This window comes from Thunnus maccoyii, chromosome 6 (assembly GCF_910596095.1).
Source record: "Thunnus maccoyii chromosome 6, fThuMac1.1, whole genome shotgun sequence".
Lineage (NCBI taxonomy): Eukaryota > Metazoa > Chordata > Actinopteri > Scombriformes > Scombridae > Thunnus > Thunnus maccoyii.
This window is the reverse complement of record NC_056538.1, coordinates 9,703,384-9,718,836: the sequence shown is the minus strand read 5'-3', so window position 1 is coordinate 9,718,836 and position 15,453 is coordinate 9,703,384. Positions and strand designations below refer to the sequence as shown.

The 15,453-nt window shown below is 37.4% G+C and overlaps 1 protein-coding gene and 1 long non-coding RNA gene across 6 annotated transcripts; one reads left to right on the top strand and one right to left on the bottom strand.

The window, feature by feature from the left end:
- The first annotated feature begins 1,551 nt into the window (after positions 1-1,551).
- Positions 1,552-14,291, top strand: LOC121898497 (von Willebrand factor A domain-containing protein 5A-like). Of its 5 annotated transcripts, none has more exons than XM_042413626.1 (25): positions 1,552-1,568; positions 2,824-2,906; positions 3,743-3,945; positions 4,039-4,261; positions 5,048-5,232; positions 5,335-5,449; positions 5,591-5,766; positions 5,857-5,945; positions 6,056-6,200; positions 6,509-6,588; positions 6,686-6,800; positions 6,894-7,052; positions 7,343-7,446; positions 7,574-7,794; positions 8,209-8,277; positions 8,750-8,827; positions 9,348-9,422; positions 9,948-9,992; positions 10,476-10,481; positions 10,576-10,728; positions 11,811-11,840; positions 12,297-12,341; positions 12,464-12,609; positions 13,767-13,890; positions 13,994-14,291. In XM_042413626.1, exons 2-25 carry the CDS (start codon positions 2,861-2,863, stop codon positions 14,071-14,073), a joined length of 2,712 nt encoding a protein of 903 aa, XP_042269560.1. In that variant the 5' UTR covers positions 1,552-1,568; positions 2,824-2,860; the 3' UTR covers positions 14,074-14,291. The 5 variants fall into 5 exon arrangements, with proteins under 5 accessions (XP_042269560.1, XP_042269559.1, XP_042269561.1 ...); XM_042413625.1 differs by lacking the exon at positions 1,552-1,568 and adding an exon at positions 1,594-2,238; XM_042413628.1 differs by lacking the exon at positions 1,552-1,568 and adding an exon at positions 1,595-2,238 and having other exon boundaries at positions 4,039-4,265; positions 5,070-5,232.
- LOC121898506 lies at positions 9,999-12,555 on the bottom strand. The gene is made up of 3 exons (XR_006096485.1): positions 12,386-12,555; positions 11,356-11,496; positions 9,999-10,639 (listed from the first exon to the last, which is right to left on the bottom strand). It is a non-coding gene; the product is annotated as an uncharacterized LOC121898506 (long non-coding RNA).
- Positions 14,292-15,453: the final 1,162 nt, after the last annotated feature.

The window sequence follows — 15,453 nt, the reverse complement described above, 5'->3', positions numbered from 1 at the left end:
GTAAAATCATGAGTTTTCAGGCATTCAAAAAACACTTGAAAACCGTTTTTTTCCATTAACACCTCAACATTTAAGCCACTTAACCTTTTAGCACTTCTTTCTTGTTGTTTATGGTATTTCTTATGCCCTTGTCTACTTCCAGTTGTTTCTTACTTTAATAGGCTGTTTAGTACTTTAATAATTAAATATACTGTGTGTATATATACAATAATTAGCATACGATTCAAATCATTTTCATGCTCATCAAACCATTCAGTGACCCCACGAGCCCTGTGAATCGGGGCATTGTCATCCTGGAAGAGACCACTCCCATCAGGATAGAAATGTTTCATCATAGGATAAAGGTGATCACTCACAACAACTTTGTAATGATTTGCAGTGACTATTCCCTCTAAAGGGACAAATGGACCCAAACCATGTCAGCAAAATGCCCCCCACAGCACAGCATAGCAGAGCCACCAGATCCCTTCAATGTAGGGGTCAAGCATTCAGACTTGTACCAGCTTTTCCTTTAACATGTCACCCGTCTGTATGTATATATATATATATATATATATATATATATATATATATATACACACACACAGACACACACACACACACACACACACACACACACACACACACACACACACACACATATATATATATATATATATATATATATATATATATATATATATATATATATATATATATCTAACCTAGTTATAGGGAAAGATAACCTAGTTTCTTCTCACAAACATGTGTCTGTCACATCAACCACATATATAACAAGTACTCTTTCCACCTGACCATATCCTCTTGCAGAAGATGTGTTTGTGCCATAAATCTGTCTCTGTATTCTTTTTAGTCTTATAAGAACAGTTAGAGTTAGTTGTAACAATGTTGTTGTCCTCACTCTGTGAAACTCAAACCTCAGAAATATACATGACATTTGAAATTTGAGGTACAGATAGACAGAAAAGCTTAAATAAAACTCAAATGTCAGGAATCTGACACACTTTCAATTTTCAGATTGTGCAGACAACCTCTTCTTTATCTTTGGATGCTGTTTTTGTCCTACACCTAGCTTGGGTCAGATGTGCACACTAACCACCTTTTTTCGATAGTTTTCATGAGTAACTAGGCCTTTATGGATAGTATACATGTAGCTATTATGGTGGCTGGGTCCATGGGACACAAATTTCACTACTGAGTGCCAAGAGATTTACAAAAAAAGTTAAAGAACCTTTGCAATGCACTAGAACACACAAGTATGATAATGTTAGTTTTTTACAGCATGTGCTGTGTAGAGTACAGTAAACCATGCGCAACCTGCTTTGGGAGCAGTGTATTTAATATAATTATACTAATAAAGCAATGGTGCTGGCAGTGAGCAAATGGCAATGAACAGCTCATCATTATTAAACATTGTAACCACCCTCTTTGTTGGACAGACTGATTTTTTTTTTTTATCACATCATTAGCTTCGTGTATGTTTGGATTTTAAATGTTTTGCATTTTTACCCATCGACTGATAAAATGCAAGAGGGACCCAATCAGAATGAAGTTGCCATGACAGCAGGGTAAGGCGTCACCGATGGACACGCTCAAGTGGTCGTTTAAGTCTATTTTATTCTACGGAATGGCCCTATAAAGATCAAAACAGCTGGATAACATCATCAGAGCTGACTTTTCCATGACGAAAGAAGCCGATGAGATTCAAGCAGCGCCAGAAATTAAGATTGAGAAGCAAGACGTCAGCTCCGGATGTTTATGTTATATTTTAATCGATGCTTAAGAGCCAGGACTGATTTAATAAAGTGGATTACTGTGCTACTTCCTGTAGAAGCACTCGGAAAGGAATGAAAGCCGAGCAGTTTCATTTTCTAAGGGCAAAGCTGATGACATAAAACTGAAATTAGACGGATTTTATTCTGCAAAACTACGTCACTTTTAAATTTAGAAATCAAAGGAAGGGATTAGAGATGGCTCCCTTTATTTAAACTTTACAAAATAAACAAAGTAGCAGGTTTGTGTTCGCATTATTTATTGTCAGGCTATAGCTAGTGAGGAGTGGACACCCAGCAGCAGCCAGCTGGAGGAAGGGCGCAGATTTCGGAAAGGCTCAGTGGCAGAAAGCCTGACACTCAAACTGCCTGTAAACATTACGCAGTAGGTGTGGTCTGGGTTTGACTAAATACAAACCCAACCAGAAACCTTCTGTATCTCTCTCTGGACACTCACTGCACAGAGGTAGGCATTTGGTGCATTGTTTTCATGATTGGAGTAAATTTGTCAATAATGTTTATTGACTGTATAGCATAGTGAAAAGGTTGATGTCTGCTGGTGTGTATGTTAAACCTACTGTACCTAGTGTACCAGGTCAACTATTCTGCTTTTATAGAGTTTTTTTCAGTCCTTTTGCCCTCCAACATTTACAAATGCTATCTTTTTATTTTAATATTCGATTATTTCTGGCTATAGATTGGACAAACATACCCACCGGTTTGTAAATTACATAATATAGAGGCTACAGATTGTTAGGTATTATGTAGGTTACTGTCTTATTAGTTATAATTTCTATTTATGTGATCCCCCCCAATTCCAGCTAAGCTCAAACATGCCATATTGTGATTCGTTTCACCTGTTGGCTTATTTAAAACACATAACCCATCAAATGAATTATCATATTGTATTTGTATGCAGCTAATTAAATTTATATGAAAGAATGATAATGGAGGAAATGGAAATGGAAACATACGTACAGTTTCATAAGAAGGACATCTGTGAAGTGTCATGTCATACAGAGTTTACTTCCCTTTACCTTTGTTTTTACAGCCAGAACGACTCCAATATTATTACTTGTTGAACAGGCATGATGGTGAACTGCTGTGGTCTGCTTACTGCTAATAAGGAACCAGGTACAGAGCTGATACAAAACATATGTTTTACTCATTCAAAAAGTGGATTTCCACCTTTACCTTCCAGTACACTTTTCATGATACTAATTGGTTGTTCAACCACATTATCTTGCAGTAATTACAAACAGCTTTGAATAACATAAGAAGGACATTAGCTTTATTTTCTAAGTTAACCTGTGATTGTGTTTGCATTCTTTTGTATGTTTTTGTTTTCTTTTGTATCCAATTAGTTAGTACTGAAATGATTAGTCAATAACTAAATAACGACAAGTTTAATAATTGTGTAACCATATAGTAAATAATATGTCTGGTAAAAAAAATATCAAAGAGTTGCTGATCACAGCGTCTAAAATGTGATTTCCTACTTTCTCTGTTTTACACCACCGAAGTAAACATCTTTGGGTGTTTGGATTCTGATTAAACTAAATGGTCAATTTAAAGACCTCAAATTTGGCTTCTATAACTTGTGATAACTATGATCTAGACTAAGCAATTCATTGATTAACAGTGAAAATAATAAATTTGTCATTTAAATAATCCTTATTTATGCCCTTACTATTCATTTCTGTACACATGCAATAATTACTGTGGGAGATTATATTGGCTTGTGTGTGCTGATATTTGCCCATACAAGTGTGTGTATTTGGGCCTCAGGTTGGGGACAGGAAATGAGCTTTTTAAAATGTAAGATAAAATATACACATTCATACTTGAGGGAAAAGTTAAAATCCAACAATTCAGGAACCTTAATTACTTTCAGCAATCATATCGTCACCCACAGAAAAGACAACAGTTGTCACACAGTGTTTGTGTTGTTTCTCTCTGTTTCTCATCAGTTCCTCTGAAGAGCATTGAAGTGGAGCTGGAGGTGAGGGACCATGTGGCTACACTGGTCTCCACTCTGCTCTACGAGAACAAGGAGGACAAACCACTGGAGGCTGTTTTTGTCTTCCCTCTGCCTGGAGATGCTGCTGTCTGTCATTTCAGTGCTAAGATTGGACAAACACAGATTGTAGCTGAGGTGAAGGAGAAACAGGAGGTGAGCTGGACAGTAAAGACGTACTCACTATAATGAATCTGAAAAGACAGTAAACACACCAACCATTACTCACATGTGTCATCTGTACTGCAGGCTCATGAGGAATATGATGATGCATTGAGCTCCGGTCAGCAGGCCTTCCTATTGGAGGAGAGTGATCAGAGCCCAGATATATTCTCTCTGAGTGTGGGCAGTCTGCCTCCAGGAGAGAGCGCCTCCATCAGACTGGAGTACGTCACTGAGCTGGCTGTGCAGGCTGATGACGGGCTGAGGTTTTGTCTGCCTGCTGTGCTCAACCCTCGCTACCAACCTCAGGGTAGGAAAACCAGACAACACTTTCTGCTTAGTGCACACCACACATGTCCATACAGACAGTCATATACCTCATGACTAGAAAAAACACTTGCACTGCAAAAGCTGCTTTAGTTTGAAATACGGTAGTAATGTATTCACACTAACTTTCAGTGTTTCCATCCAAAAATCAGTTAGGCTTTGTCTGAAATGGAGGTTAAGGACATTTTAAAGGAAATATTCATATTTTTTGCCATGCTAAAACTGCCAAAAACAACAGCAACATTGTTTTACTATTGGATGGATTTCCATCCATGGATTATATATAGATATAAGTGGTGTCCAGAAGATGAGTCCTGTTGTCTTTGGTGATCCTCTGACACTTCCTTGAATCTCGCCAGCAGGTCAAAATATGTCCAATACTTTGGTTTAGGACCAAATACTTGCAAAACTAATGACATTCCAATTAGGCTCAGCTTTACTTCGGGTTTGTTAACAAATGTTAGCATGCTAACAAAAACACACTATACTAAGATGGTCAATATGGCAAACATTGCACATGTTCATCAGCATGTTAACAGGTATAATAAGCATTGCCATTATTATCATGACGATACACTACAGTTGCATTGTTGTGCCTTAGAACCACCTACAGAATTGTTAGCATGGCTCTAGACTCTTAGTCTTAGTGTTAGTTAGTTTTACTAGAAGCTATTATTTAGATTATATATTTTCTTCCCACTACTGTCTCACTGCTGCTTACATGAAATGTAATGCCCATTTGATTAAAGCATTTCTAAACTGTTCACAGGAAGTGAAAATAGTGGAAGTAGTGAAGGTGGCAGCGTCCAGGTGACGTCTGTTCCAGCCTCTCTGGTGCCCTACAGTCTGTCTTTCTCTGCCCGGGTGTTTTCTCCTCGTCCAATCTCTAAAGTAGAGTCTAAGTGTTCCCTGGACCCTCTCCAGTACCTCAACACAGAGCAAACTCAGGCCACAGTATGTAGAGTGCTAATGTGTCTGTTGTGTGTGATTGCTCCTCATTACTGAGAACAAGACATCAGTCTATTTATATTTATGAGTGTGTTTTGTGAACTGCAGATCAAGTTGGCTGCAGGACACAAGTTTGACAGGGATGTTGAACTGTTGATTTATTACAAAGACGCCCACCAGCCCACTGCTGTGGTGGAGGCAGGACAGGCCTCTGCCAAGCCTGGTGAGTGACAATTAGAGAAGTTGTTACTCTGCAAATAAAAAGTTAATTATCCTCATCCTCAAACTGATAAATTACACGTATTGTAATAAATGATAAAAAGCAGATTTCTGGTCATTTTTGTGTCACTTTCTTGTGTTTCAGGCACTCTGATGGGTGATCCAGTGGTGATGCTGAGCCTGTACCCTGAGTTCCCCCAGGCTGTGATGTCTTCAGTCGCATCACATGGAGAGTTTGTGTTCTTGATTGATCGATCTGGAAGTATGGGTTGTTGTGTGGATAACAGCAACCGGCAAGAGACTCGCATTGGCAGTGCCAGGGTATTCATTATGTGTTAACTCTGTCATAAAATCATTCATAGTGTTCCTCTCACAAAGTGGCCTTCACTATCTTTTCTCTCTTCCTCCAAGGATACTCTACTGCTCCTGCTGAAGAGTTTACCAATGGGCTGCTACTTCAATATCTACAGTTTTGGGTCCAGTTATCAACATACCTTCCCGTAAATCACTGCCTCATTTGACTCAGTCCACAAAAATGTGTTTCAGTCTTTGGTATCAGTGTTTGTATATATATGTGTGCATTAGTGTTCATATATTTGTGTGATGGCAGTAAGAGTGTGGAGTACAGTGAGAAGACCATGAAAGAGGCTCTGAAGGAAGTTGAGAAGATGGACGCTGATCTGGGAGGAACAGAGATCCTGGAGCCCCTTAAACATATTTACAGCCAGTCCTGCATTCCCAGTCAACCAAGACAAGTAACACAGACACACACACACACACACACACACACAGTATCTCTTGTCAGTAACAATACCATACCATTAAGTCATAACTCAGTACTTCTTAAACTGTTCTATTTTGTGACTTTACAAGTACAATCCTGAACTAACAGCTTTGTTCTAAGTTCATACTCACCACATCTCGTTACCATTAAAACCACTTCACTGAAACAGCAACCTGGCACTGCTCTCAGATAGTTATGTGGATGACTTTCACTAGATGTTGTGTGTGTTGGGGTGTGATATTATTTAACCTACCATGATATGTAACCTCTCTGCTCCAGGTGTTTGTCTTTACTGATGGTGAGGTGGGGAACACCAAAGAAGTTATAAATCTGGTGAGGGACAACTCAGGCTCCCACAGGTGAAACTACATAAAACACAACAATCACCCACACAATTCCCAGAATATGTCCAATGTCTGAATTCTGTGTGTTAAAAACAAAACTACTTCATTGCAGGTGTTTCTCTTTTGGGATCGGGGAAGGAGCCAGCTCTGCTCTTATCAATGGGTTGGCCAAGGAAGGAGGAGGTCACGCTCAGTTCATCACAGGAACTGACAGGATGCAACCAAAAGTTAGACATGACCATTTATTATTTTAAAAAATTGTATCTAGACAAAAGACATAATTAAAAATAAATAATGAATAAACATTCTTTATCCATCAGGTGATGCAGTCGCTACGATTTGCTCTGCAGCCAGCTGTAGTGGACATCTCAGTCACATGGGATTTACCAAAGGCAGTGTCTGTCACTGTCCTCTCTCCACCCATCACAACAATTTTCCAGGGTCAAAGGTCACTGGTTTATGCTCAGCTCACTGGACAGGTAGGAGCAGCACCATGTCATAGAGAAATACCTCTCTGGTCTGATTTTTTTAGCATTCAGCTATACGAACATAGTGATTTGAAGCCATTAAACTCCTCTGTATAACCATGAGCAGCACACTTCGGTCCTTGACAAATGAATATTTCTTGTAATATAATCCCAGTGTGCTGAGCTTTGTTTTGTATTTTGATGTACTTTGATACTCAGCAGACTACTGTATACATATTTTTTTCATTAGGTATGTGATTACAATAATAGATATCATTTCAAACACTGTAATGCTCTCTCAGAGTCCAGAGGCAGCAGAGGGCTGTGTGACGGTGAAGTACAGCCTGGCAGGTCATCCATCCCAGAACCAGCTCCGCTTCAGTCTCAAACCTGCAAAGGACACTGGGTAATTATATACTGAGATATTGCTTGATGTTTTCAACCTAATATATGATTACTGTAGCTAGATTGTATATCTCTTTATTTTACTCATACACATGAAGCATCACCTAACTCCTGTCTCTTGTCTGCAGACTAACAGTCCACAGGTTGGGTGCTCAGACTCTGATTCGCTCCCTTGAGATGGAAGAGAGAGAGCGCAGAGGACAGCAAGATGGACGAGTGAAGCAGAAGGTGGTGGAGCTCAGTGTCCAATCAGGAGTGAGCAGTTCCTTCACCGCCTTCATTGCTGTCAATAAAAGTGACAGCAAGGCGATTCAAGGACCTCTGTTGCGCAGAAATGTTCCAGCACCCAGTGAGTGTTTCTAAGAACTAATAAAAACACTGATGATAGTGTAGAGAAGCACAGTGGTGTAATGCTTTAACAGTATGGAAATCATCATTCTTCATTCACAAATCTGCTAATCACTCTTATTATATTATGAGATAAAAGCATTTCATCTGCGCTCACAGTGAATTTGTGTGTGATCATCTGTTCACATACCTGTGTGTGTTTGTAATAAGTTGCGTGTTTGTAATAAGTTGCACTTTTTCACATTTTGAATATTTGAACATTTTGAATATTTTATGTAATACTTTTAACTACTTGTTGCGAGTCATTGCAATAAACTCAAAAACCAGTATTTTATTAGCTGATACTTTTTTGTGAAGTAATTCTCATGTAATATTTTCTTGACCTCATATTTTGTATATTTTTTTTCTTCTTAAGTGATGATGATGATGAGCTGTGGTATGCCAGCAAGACTTCAGAGGTGTGCTGCTCCAACCATGAAAAATTGTAAGTAAAAAGCTGAATTCGAATATAAAAAAATATAAAATAATTTTTTGTTGCAGAAATGCTCTTTAAGTTCTTGCAGCTTTTACTGTGAACTACTGTATGTAGGAGTTGTATTGCCTCTGGTAGGCTTTAGCAGTCCTGGGTATAGGCAACATATGCAGTTGCTTAGGGCAACAAGATAGTATAGAGAAGCACAATGATGTAATCACTAATATACTAATCACTCTCATTATATTATGAGATAAAAGTATTTCCTCTGTTATCACAGTGTATTTGTGTGTAATTACCTGTTCACATACCTGTCTGTGTTTGTAATAAGTTGTACTTTTGAATATTTGAACATCTTGAATATCTTGCATAAGACTTTTAACTACTTGTTGTGAATCATTGCAATAAACTCAGAAACCAGTATTTTATTAGTTGATATTTTTTTGTTTTTCTTGACCTCATATCCATTTTTTTCTTCTTAAAGGCATGATGTGGAGGGCCATGCCACAGAGTTTGTCTACGCAGAGTTGTGATGATTATGCTGCTCCAGTCATGCGAAGTCGTAAGTAAAATGCTGAATGGGATAAACACACATATGTGTATTTCTACAAAAACAGTATATAGATAGAAACACGGAGTAAATATAAAATAATTTTTTGTTGCAGAAATGCTCTTTAAGTTCTTGCAGCTTTTACTGTGAACTACTGTATGTAGGAGTTGTATTGCCTCTGGTAGACTTTAGCAGTCCTGGGTGTAGGCAACATATGCAGTTGCCAAGGGCAACGAGATAGTATAGAGAAGCAAAATGGTGTAATCACAAATCTATTAATCACTCTTATTATACTATGAGATAAAAGTATTTCCTCTGTTATCACAGTGTATTTGTGTGTAATTACCTGTTCACATACCTGTCTGTGTTTGTAATAAGTTGCACTTTTGACTATTGAACATCTTGAATATCTTGCATAAGACTTTTAACTACTTGTTGTGAATCATTGCAATAAACTCAGAAACCAGTATTTTATTAGTTGATATTTTTTTGTTTTTCTTGACCTCATATCCGTTTTTTTTTCTTCTTAAAGGCATGATGGGGAGGGCCGTGTCACAGAGTTTGTCTACGCAGAGTTATGATTTTGCTGCCCCAGTCATGGGAAGTCGTAAGTAAAATGCTGAATGGGATAAACACACATCTGAGTATTTCTACGAAAACAGTATATAGATAGAAACACGGAGTAAATATAAAATAATTTTTTGTTGCAGAAATGCTCTTTAAGTTCTTGCAGTTTTTACTGTGAACTACTGTATGTAGGAGTTGTATTGCCTCTGGTAGGCTTTAGCAGTCCTGGGTATAGGCAACATATGCAGTTGCTTAGGGCAACAAGACAGTATAGAGAAGCACAATGGTGTAATCACTAATCTACTAATCACTCTTATTATAGTATGAGATAAAAGTATTTCCTCTGTTATCACAGTGTTTTTGTGTGTAATTACCTGTTCACATACCTGTTTGTGTTTGTAATAAGTTGCTCTTTTGACTATTGAACATCTTGCATAATACTTTTAAGTACTTGTTATCATTGCAATAAACTCAAAAACCAGTATTTTATTAGCTGATATTTTTTGTTTTTCTCATGTAAAATTTTCTTGACCTCATATTCTTTTATATTTTTTTTCATCTTAAGCATTGACGGGCTGTAGTAGGTCAGCTGCTCCACCGATGAGAAAATGTAAGTAAAAAGCTGAATTCGAATATAAAGAAATACAAAATACATTTTTGTGTCAGAAATGCTCTTTAATTTCTTGCAGCTTTTACTGTGAACTACTGTATGTAGGAGTTGTATTGCCTCTGGTAGACTTTAGCAGTCCTGGGTGTAGGCAACATATGCAGTTGCCTAGGGCAACGAAATAGTACAGAGAAGCAAAATGGTGTAATCACAAATCTATTAATCACTCTTATTATATTATGAGATAAAAGTATTTCCTCTGTTATCACAGTGTATTTGTGTGTAATTACCTGTTCACATACCTGTCTGTGTTTGTAATAAGTTGCACTTTTGAATATTTGAACATCTTGCGTAATACTACTAGTTGTTGTGAGTCATTGCAATAAACTGAGAAACCAGTATTTTATTAGCTGATATTTTTTTGTTTTTCTCATCTAATATTTACTTGACCTCATAGTCTTCTCTCTTTTGTTTTTCATTTTATAGCGTCGGGTATGAGGACCTCTGCTATGTCATGTAATTTGTTGTCCAAGATGTCCAAGTCGTAAGTTGCATCAGGCTGTGTTTTACTGTGCTCTCTCAACAGTTGCTGCACCTCAGTCTCCCCGCAGCACAGCATTATTCTCCAGAATGAAGCAGAAGCTAGGTGGCTGGAGGAAGAAAAAAAAAATGTCTGAGAAGAAGTACCAGTTTGAGAGTTCTCTCTCCCACCGGCCTCCACACACTTATGATACTGGGTGTAAGTAGAAACATCTACATAGCTGCCACGTTGCATTATTTATGTCAAGGCAGATATTACATTGTACATAGTTACCCTATTTAACTGTTTGTTCTGTGCCCTGAAAGCTGCCACATTATACTGGTACAACAGACTTTATTTATTACAAAAAATAAATAAATAAAAAGGCCTGTACAATAGATCAGGAACAGAGTTAATAATATTCAGTTCACTTCTCTTCAGTAACTTCAGAACTTTTTGTTCTCACTGTAAAGCCTATAAACCAATAAATCATAATTTTATTTAGCACTCATCTGAATAATTTTGTGAAAAATTATTCAGACTAATTTTGTGAATAAAATTATTCATATTGATTACTTTCAGAAGTTATAATAAAGGCTCAAGTCACCTCAACCTGGTTAAGACAGGTGCACACTCAGCTTGATGATAAATTCTCAGGCTGTAGGTTGAGGTGTTAAACAGTATAGAAATTTCCATTTTTTGGGAATGTGTTGAGAGTATTGCAAACGCTATATTTTCTGTTCGGATTTATTATGTAATTATTGTATCTTTAAAGATATTTCGGTCAGACAACTCACATTTGAAATTTTAATTTAGAGCAAGTAGAACATAGAGTTTGGCTCCAACCTCATCACTTTCCGCTGATATGTATGCACATGAGATACTGGGGAGTGATGAGTAAGTATTGTCCCTCTAGCCGGTGCCTGCAGGTGGATGCTGGGGTAGTGGTTGGGCTGAATCAGCAGGCAGCAATACTGTGGTGCAGAGCTGCAGCAGCATTGGCATAGCAGAGGGAGAAATGGGAAATTTTACAGCTTAGATAGATCGCCAAATTGCGTTTGGTAGACTAAATGGAGAGTGAGACATGTCATGTGTGTATGTAGCAGTGCAGGTGTCACCCTATTTAAATGAATTGCCTTGTGTTTCTTTTTGTTATTAAGTAGAGTTGTATTTATACCAAACTGTGCCCTTGTTTCTTGTATAGTGGTTTGTGTATTACAATTAATTATGTGTATAACAAGTAATGTCCTACTTCACATTTTCTTTTAAATCGATGGACATGATGAATCTTAATTGTCTAGATAACGAGGCTGCTGGAGAAATCTATTATGGTAAGTAACAACTTTTAAGAGGCTATTGAAGACACAACTATTGGGTAGATTGGCGTGAAATTTAGTACAATCATTCATGTCAACTGTCTGCACAATTATCAAAGTTAAGACAGAATTATCTTGCTGATTGGAACAAACTGGAATGCTTCATGTTTAATTTTCAATAATTATGAAAAAAGGTGAAGACAGCTATTTCTAATTGGAAGCAGTGGCATGATTTGAAGAAATAAAGTGACATATTCCTATAAAACACTGTGACTTACATTTTTAAGTTCAGTAATTTACTCAAATACGCTTAGCCACAACATATTTAAACAAAAATGGAAAAAGAAATCACGCTCCAAATCAATCAATCAATCAATCAATTTTTATTTATATAGCGCCATATCACAACAAAAGTCATCTCAAGGCACTTTTCACGTAGAGCAGGTCAAGACCATACTCTTTAATTTACAGAGACCCAACAATTCCCCCTTGAGCAACCACTTGACGACAGCCGCGGTAAGGAAAAACTCCCCTTTAACGGGTAGAAACCAAATACATACCATTCGGTAATAATCCAAAAGGATTCTATTATTTTACACTTGCTTTGTCTTTTTCCTTCAATGTGCGACGACGCACAGACTCTTGGACCAAGCAGCCTAGCAGAGACACTTTGCTGAAGTTGGTGTCTCTCCAGAAGGCATGTGGCTGTTGGGAGCTTGAGCCAGCTTTGGCTGCTTCGCTGGGAAAGACCAGCAAGGAGGTGGAAAACCCAAAGCCTACATTGGTGGGTCATTGTAAAAAAAAAAAAAAAAAACACAAATGAATGATGGAACTTATTTAAAAACTGATTTCATGACATTGTTTATATACCAACAGAGGAAAGAGTAAAACGCATGGAACTAAATCACCACAACATAAATTATAAATAAGATGGTATTATACAGTATACAAAAATTCATTATTTTAGTACATCAAATTGAACGCGCAATATGTAATTTCAGCCGCTAGGGGTCGCTCAATTAAAACAATAACAAAAGACGGAGTGTGATGACGGTGTGAAGTAGCAAGGGATCATGGGAGTTGTTTTCTTCATTGTTAAATAACCAGCTTCACCGGGATAGGATTACTCTGGTGTTAATCATTCAGGATGGTTTTTTTTTACCGGTAGCCGAATTGCCCACAGAGGTCTCCTCCTCTCCAGAACAAACGGACCCGGGGATTACACACAAAACACTGAATAAAGCTGTTTCATCTAAAAAAAATCAGTGTTTCTCCGACGATATACGGCGACGACCGGACGTCCGGTATGGGCTGTTAGCCGAGCTGCTGCTAACGTTTGCCCAGTTTATTTCTCTGATAACTTAGGATCCAGACGTTCAATGACTAAAATGCTTCTTCCGGCTAAAATATATAGTCAAAAGCGACCTAAATTTATCATGAAAATGTGGCTTAAAACTGAATAAAAGTCAATTCATAACAGTTTCTGTGGAACAACCACAACGCCGATGTACTATCTTGTATGTGTGTAAGTTACTCTTTGGTAGACGCCATTGTAGCGGACAAACAGCGCCGCTGTATGCATCTTGTGCGTGTTTAATCTTTGGTAGAGGAGGTATGACGCCATTGACATGCGACCAAATGAAACAGTCCATTACTTTGATTAAATTACAGATTTCTCTAGGTTTGAAAATTGTTGGAAACGTTTGGGATAATGTAAGTACACAACTCAACAAAATATATAACATAGGTCTAGTTGTTTTTAGACATTTTAATGTGGAATAATTACATATTATACCTTTAATGTTGTCAGGAAGATTGTTCAAAGCCATACAGCAACATTTTCTCTTGAGATATGTTGTCTTCTTTATGCTATTTGATGTTTTTCTTCCTCTCGTGGCTGTTCCATGTCATCTGTTTTTTTTCTCTGATTTGGTGAATTAGGTGAGCAAGGAAGTGTGGGCCACCATTCTGGCTCTGATCTGGCTTCATGGTTTTAAGTCAGATGTTCGGGATGAGTGGGAGCTTCTGGCTATGAAGGCTGTGTCATGGCTCCGTGCTAAGAACGGTAATAACCATAATAATAAGTGCTGATCTAATGTTTTTAACAGTGTGTTCTCGTTTGTCTACATTCAATCTGTTAATGGCTTGTTTATTGTGTTTTTTTTAAGCACCATGTGTGACAGAGTGTGTGGAAGCTGGAAATGCACTTTTGGACTGCAGCGTGCAGAAAGATGCGCTGGGGCTCTGAGGTTTCCATTAAAGCTACTTCTCCTTCAGGATCCATACAGATCACAGATTTACTCCATTCTACAGCATTTACTTCATTAACATTGCACAATACTATCTTCATTGGTAGTTATTAAATCCTATTCTTTTTTTTTTATTTCAGTGTGGTGTTTTCCTGTAAAAAATGTAACTTTTCAAAAAAAGTGCTCCATATTTATTTGAACATACATACATACATGAAGTATTAATGCCTTTTATGTCTGTTTGTGTCTAATACAACTGAAAATTAAAATTGAATAAAAATGAACATGACTGGCTCAATTGTAGACTTCACACCTGCTCTGTTCATTTTGCATTAAAAACAATGGGACACCAGATATATACTGAATTGCAAAACACATCTTGCGGACCAAACTGTAATGTTTTTTTAACTAACCAACCAGAGATTGCTGCTTTTTTCATAATCTTTATGGTATTTTAATCCTGAAGATGGCATTCAGAGTTAAGAGCTTGCTCTCAGGCTGCACATAATTGTGTAAAAATGCTCGTTCTAGGAGACCATCAAAACCAAACAGTCCTAACACTTGGGAAAAAATACTTTTACTAAAAAGCTAAAGAGGGGTAAAAAAAAAAAAAAGGCTAATCTTATTGAAGAATAGACAAGTTGTATCTCTGTGAGGAGACTGTCACCAGGAATAACGTCAATTAAATGTTTAAAGATCCCCTCTAGACATGTATTAAGACATAAAAATACTCTTCTTGGAACAATGATGTATGTCTGATATGTTTTTTTCCACAAAAAAGTATAATTACCATGTTAAAATCCTTAAAATGCAATCTATTCCTTCTCCCACGCTTAAAAAATCCAGAACACATGAAAATGCAAATATTCTTCATTTCAGAAGTTTAACTGCTGAACATAAGATGTTTCCTACTTCACTGTAAAGTCTATTCTCAGTATTTGTGCACTGGAGGCTTCAAGGTTCCACATCACATTTGTGAAAGTTGCATACTGGACCAGGATTGGATTCTTAAAAGTTGTGATGTCACAAATCATGCTTGTAGGTACACATCTTAAAATCAGATTTTCAATGAGCACAGAGAAACCTTCCACTCAGAGCAGATGAATGTGAAAACAACCCTCCAATGTTGATTGCTGCACATACATCATTCTGCACATTGAAGCTCGAACATCCAACTATGGGAACAAAAAGAAAAACATGTTTTTAAGTCGAAGTGGACTTTAACTCTGAAAATCTCAGCTTGTCTGTTTGAGGTTTCAGCATTAAAGTTGCTCTTACAATTAAAACCTTTTTAATTCCAAGAAAATCCAGTCCACTGTAAGGCTGTACAGTAGACTTCAACGGTTGCCCATTGTAAATAAATACACAGAAAATTTGGT

Coding starts and splice junctions, on each gene's coding strand:
- LOC121898497 (XM_042413626.1), top strand. CDS start 2,861: ATGATGGTGAACTGCTGTGGTCTGCTTACTGCTAATAAGGAACCAG. Junction 6,589..6,685: donor GACAACTCAGGCTCCCACAG/GTGAAACTACAT, acceptor ACTTCATTGCAG/GTGTTTCTCTTTTGGGATCG. Junction 8,828..9,347: donor TGCTCCAGTCATGCGAAGTC/GTAAGTAAAATG, acceptor TTCTTCTTAAAG/GCATGATGGGGAGGGCCGTG.